Raw genomic sequence first — 6000 nt, forward strand, 5'->3', positions numbered from 1 at the left:
GAGAAAAACTATTGCATTTGCATGAATTTCATTAACAATTAACAATTAACTATTTTAATCACAATACTTGGTGCACACCAGGAGGCATGTAAAAAGTCTAGGTCTGAGCTATATGTGTGCAACAGTACGAGTCAATTAATTTCATTTTTACAATTGTGTAAAACACTATGTACATTGTTGACATAGCCAACTATGTAACCAAAAAATATTGCCAACTAGGGATTCTCTTCGTAACAATTTGTGTTGGGTTCAATACATATTGGTATGTTGCTAGTGACATGACCTTAACTAGTTAAATTAATGAGGGAATGGGACACAAAAGGACATACGGCAGTTGAAATTGTTAGGTTTGGGATGAAATTGACAGTTAACATAAAAGGTAACGCCTATTCCGGATTACATTAGGTTGTTTTGGTTTTAAAACACATAGTATTCACTGTGATCATCATTTTTGTAAAAATAAAAATATAAAAGGGAAAATATTACTCTGATTTTATGAAAAGATAATTGTGACTTGTTTTGAAAAAATGTTGGGTCTTGTTTTAAAGAAGAAAAAATAAACATGTCGAGGCTAAAAATTAGCATGTTACACTCACTCTCTATTTCATTTTTTTTTTTTTTTGTCAAGTAGTGACTACAATATACAAACTCATTCTCTTGATTAAACCTCAGTCTATACATAATGAAATGTCTCTATTCTACTTAGAAATGCTTACAAATACTCCCTCCGTTTCTAAATATAAATAAAATTGACTTTTTAGGTTCATTCATTTAATGATGTATGTGATTTATAATATGAACGACATACATAATTAAATAAATGAATCTAAAAAATCAATTTTACTTATACTTAAAAATGGAGGGAGTACTTTTTTTATTTTATCCAAATAATTTATTTGTTTTAAATTTCCGTGTTAGCGTTTATTTCCTTATGATGAGAGTAAAACAATAATGTCTAGAGCAAAGTGAGAACTCACAAAGCATAAAATTAGTTTTTATTGTATGAGCTAGAGCAAAGTTTGATTTGAATTTCATGCCACTTTGTAACAAATCAGGATCATCCGATCTAAAACATGTGGTTGAGATTGGTTTGAATGATTTTATAATTGCATTGATTTGAACCATTCAATCTTTAATTAATGGTCGAGATTTAGTACATCATAAAAACTGTGTGCTTTATTACAACACGGAATCTCAATCCAGCAAAAAAAGCCTAACTTACTTCATTTGCAGCTAAGAAACTTTGACCCATTTTGGTAGATGACTATACACATTTTTGGGCTTTCTTAAATAAAATAAAAAAATTAGACCTCTAAATCACAGAGATTTTAAGATTAGACGTGTCTTTATGTCTAACGGTCATATGAAAACTGTTTGTTTCTTTAGACAAGTGTGTCAATTATTTTTTCGTTACTTTAATGCTTCTTAAACATTGGTCAAAGTCTTGAAGCCTTGATGATCAACAATGGAGTTGAAGACATTAAATTTGATTGCATCATTTTTACCTTAGGTGTGGTAGGATGAATTTACGTAGAAATACTTTTTTTTGGTATTTAGATATATTTTATACTTAATTTTAAAAAGAAAAACAAGCCATCTTCTCCTTTCCCTTCCAAAATTTCCTTCCAAATATACCCTAGAAGCAAGAATAACTATGGATGGCAAAAAAGGAATGTCCAATTTGGGCTTTTCAATGGATTTGGCTCAAGCCTAATGAAAAGGCCCAACCTTGTTGCATCATTTATTAACTCATCATTAGTTGATTACATGAAAGTTACTCTTTTCACTTCTTACATTTTTTTTTTCTTTAATTGTCGTTTCGGCTCTCCACGAAAAGTTAAGTAATGTTAGAGACTTTTTGGATCGGTTCAACTATTTTTTAAATTGATTTAACTGATTTAAAAGTTTCTATAACATCAATTAACTACTGCTGTGGTAAATGTGTAATTTCAGGATGGATGAGTGAAATTTTAAAAGCCTAAAAAGTAACTTTCTTATTACACTAGGGTTACTAGATCACGATTTGACCCACATATGATGCAAATTTACACGGCCAAAATCTGGGTTGTGACTATGATAAGAAACGAGTAAATCACCAATTTAATCCCTGTCTTTGTACCAAATTCTCATATTGGTCCCTGACTCTATTAATAACTCAAAATAGTCTCATTTCGTGAAGTAAATGTTTGTCTAGGCAAAAATTGCTCTCATTTTCAAGGTTTACAACCCTTAACTATGTCGGATCGGCATCCTATTTTTGTCAAACCAACACAAATCACCGTTTTACTCTTAAGAACAAAGAGAAAGGTACATTTATATACTATTCTACTTCAAAAGGGTGGCGCCAATTTTTAAATAGTTTTGTTTCACTTTGGATGTATGTTTTTCTATTCAAATTTTACGCAACCACATTATCCATAGACATAGTGTGTATTCAATGATATAGTCTAATCTAACTATTAAGAAAATAAAATTCGAACATTAGAATTGAAGATCAACATTAATATATGGCATGATGTCGTTATAAGCACTTGTTGTTATCATCATCATCACAATTAGGATTAGGATTAGTGCCATCAACTAATGATCCTTAACTCACAAAATAAATGTTGCTGAACCAGAAGGAATATAGAGGATTGGAAAAGTACACGTGTGTAGACACTTCAGTGGTAGTACGGAAGTATAGGAACAATGTCTGATTTAAATAGAGACGTTCAATGGGACCTACTCCCTCCGGTTATAAGACCACATACATTATTTATTGAATGAATCTAAAAATTGAATTTTTGCTTATAACAGTGACAGGGGAGAGTACGTAACGTAGTGTTTGGGGGTGGCAATAAGATCTGTCACAACTTTAGTTTTGCGTTTATGGTAGGGTAGCCAATACCGACACTCGTTGCTGCCTCTGTCTCTACCTAAATATTTCCTTCATTTTTCTTTATGGATATTTAATTAATCTACACTTTGTCTTATCAAATAAATTAATCTATAATCTACAATTTAATACCAAATCATCACATCCATGTCCATGTTAGTGCAGCTTGTAATGTTTCTTGTTTGTTAAGTAATCTAATCATGAGTGATAGAAATGAATTAACTTGATGAGAGTTTAGATAAGAATGTAAATGTTGCAAACTGATCTCATTAGTAATGAAAAAACTGTTACAACTTATTTATATGTAGATTACTTATTAGTCAAGCAAAACAAACTTAACTAACTAACTAACTAACTGTATTTTGTAACTAACATGATATTTTTATGGATTAATACTCAACAGTTCATGACATATTTCTGAAAACAACTTCAACCTTTCTCATGTATCATATGATGGCTCTTTATGTTCAAATCTTGATATTTTAGCCCTCTTAATGAAATTCAAAATGGAGAATATCCATAGAAAAAAAAAACTTCATCTAAATCATTCAAGGCGCGTATATTCACAGAAGGAAAAATGGAGATACATTTCAGTGCTCTTTCTGTCAAGTTTAAGGAAAAAAATTATGATTCACATTTCATCAAACAACTTTAAATTTAACACATAAGTATATTTTTTGGAATATAAGTAAATATTGTTTATAGAATTACACATATGTCAATGTCGGCTTTGTTAAACTCCCATAATCTGAAATAAAACGAAGTTAAAACAAACTTCTGCAAATAAAATGAAAAATTGGCTGAAACAACAGAAAAATTATTTTGTTAATTTTGAGTAGGAGAAACAGATCACCGAATTGCAGGGTATATTTGATATGTCACACACCATCATATTCATATTCATATCATATGCTACTAGTTCCTTGAATTTTTCTTGCTTTTGCTAATCTTTATTAGCAAGGGATCAAAAAGTGAGGGTATGCAAATGCCACATTTTGAGGTATCATCAGAACAAGTACTACCATTTTGTAATGGTTTCTTGTCTCTTTCTTCAAATCTTAATGTTTTTGGGAAGTATAAACGTCTCTTTTCACCTGCTCTTATGCCAATTAGATGCCCAAGGGATACACTGTTATCTTTAAAGAATGATGCTGTTGACTGGTTGTTCCATCACAAGAAAGGTGTTAGAAATTAAGAGAAATTTATTAACATGTACTCTCATGGTTTAATATGAGATATACATTAGTACCTTGTGAAGTAGATAAATTCCACATTTTGATGTCTACATTAGCTCAATGCTAAAAATTCAAACCACTATTTTAGCAACTTTGGTAAAAACAGGAAAGAGAATTCAGCTGTATGTGGTTTAATTTGCATCAAATTTTCAAAAATTTAATAGGATATCGAACCGAAGAGATATTTAGGTCATGGTTTCATCGAATCAGTAACAAATAAATAAATAAATAAATCTAAAAAAAAAATCAGTTCGAACGATTGCAGTTCAACCTATAGTATAGTTTAACTGTGGCTCAATCCGGTTCAACTAGGTTGCCATGTAACCGAAGAAAAAAAAAACCGACAAATTAGCCGGTTTGGTCTGATCAAGCCTTATAATATCAAAGTATAAGAAGAAAATTAGCAGCAGTGGGAAATTAGATTACCTCAGTATCAAGGTTGGAAGAGGAGAGTGAGGAAAAACTAGTAGAAGGAATATGCAGTGACAATGAGTATGGCTCTACTGGAGCAGCTGGTAGTGATTCCACAACTCTTAGTCTCATATTCAGAAAACCAAGACCCAATGGCCACCCATTAGGCATCTCATCATTCTGTGAAGAATAGATAGCAGTAAAAAACATGTTATGATTCAAAATGTAATATTATTATTAAATAAAATAGGATTTTGTATATACAACATATGATTCATTTCAATGGGCTAGCTCATTTCTCCATATATTCCCAGATCTATTTTTCACTCTCAATAGTACATCTTCAACTTATTTCTTTGTTTAATGTTATGTTCCTTATCGACTATGAATTTGGCCCACATCATGTGCCTCTGCTAGATTTCTATCAATTATTAAATATATGTTTATAAACTATAGGAAGTCAAAATATATAGTAGATTCATTGTTCCAATGGATCACAAACATTTGAGTGAAAATGTGAGAATTGGATATGCCACTTTCGTAGCTTTAACACTCTAACTTACCAAAATTAACAAATAATAATCTAGGACAGGGGACCATAAGTACTTGTTACACCCCATCTTTTCTAGATACCACCACATAGTACATAACATGTTGATATTATTAGAACTGGTATTTCACTTCATACCACATTCTTACAATTAACTTCAGACAACAAACTTTGATGGATTTTAATGAAATGTTAATTCACACACCCACCAATATTTCATAAGTCATAACTATCTACAATGGGCCCCTAACAAGAGGGTCCTTTCTTTCAAGTAAGTTCATCTGGAAAGTACAATTTTTTTCAGTGTACACATTGGTAGATATACTTTTTTATTCTTCATGCCAGTATATCTGGAAATTGCAATTTAACTTACATAGTTAACTGCATTGCAAAATGCACTGAACATTATTACTGTCAGCTAATAATTCCTAAATATATTCAATCCCGAAAATTAAATAACAAAAATCTCACTTAACATAATAACATCAGATTCCTTCAAAAAAATAAATAAATAATAACATCAGATTAATAATATCACTTTGAAATATTACATAATAACCAGACACAGAAAGCAAAAGAGAGGCACAAACATCAAGTTTTAATTCCTATTTATAATAACACTTCAATGTGCAAACAGTGATAGACATACATTATGAATATGATCATAAACCATAGTGAATTAATGATGATGCAAGATGGAAAATGGAGAAAGAAGGCATATTATGAATGTGTTAAGTTCTTATTTGCAGAGAATATAGGTGTAATAAAGTTTCAGAATTATTACCTGTGAAATCACCATGGTGTTTGTGGGCACTACCTAGAAAGAAGAGAAGTTGATAGGAAAATGATGATCATGGAGAAAGAAAAAAAAAGCAATTGAAAAATCTTATTCTGAGAGAGAGTGAGAAACCAATTGAGAATTTACG

At 30.8% G+C, this 6000-nt stretch overlaps 1 protein-coding gene across 3 annotated transcripts; it reads right to left on the reverse strand.

The window, feature by feature from the left end:
- Window positions 1–3508: 3508 nt before the first annotated feature.
- On the reverse strand, window positions 3509–6000 carry LOC25493094 (uncharacterized). 3 transcript variants are annotated; one of them, XM_013601507.3, is made up of 3 exons: window positions 5859–6000; window positions 4540–4704; window positions 3509–4036 (listed from the first exon to the last, which is right to left on the reverse strand). In XM_013601507.3, exons 1-3 carry the CDS (start codon window positions 5871–5873, stop codon window positions 3794–3796), a joined length of 423 nt encoding a protein of 140 aa, XP_013456961.1. In that variant the 5' UTR covers window positions 5874–6000; the 3' UTR covers window positions 3509–3793. The 3 variants fall into 3 exon arrangements, with proteins under 3 accessions (XP_013456961.1, XP_013456960.2, XP_039688870.1); XM_013601506.3 differs by lacking the exon at window positions 5859–6000 and adding an exon at window positions 5724–5830; XM_039832936.1 differs by lacking the exon at window positions 5859–6000 and having other exon boundaries at window positions 4540–5036.

The sequence above is a fragment of the Medicago truncatula genome, chromosome 4 (assembly GCF_003473485.1).
Source record: "Medicago truncatula cultivar Jemalong A17 chromosome 4, MtrunA17r5.0-ANR, whole genome shotgun sequence".
Classification (NCBI taxonomy): domain Eukaryota; kingdom Viridiplantae; phylum Streptophyta; class Magnoliopsida; order Fabales; family Fabaceae; genus Medicago; species Medicago truncatula.

Excerpts from the sequence above, each read along its gene's own strand:
- LOC25493094 (XM_039832936.1), bottom strand. The coding sequence starts at position 4,734 with ATGTTTTTTACTGCTATCTATTCTTCACAGAATGATGAGATGCCTAAT. Across the intron at positions 4,037-4,539 it reads CTTCCAACCTTGATACTGAG|TCAACAGCATCATTCTTTAA; the intron begins GTAATCTAATTT and ends TGGAACAACCAG.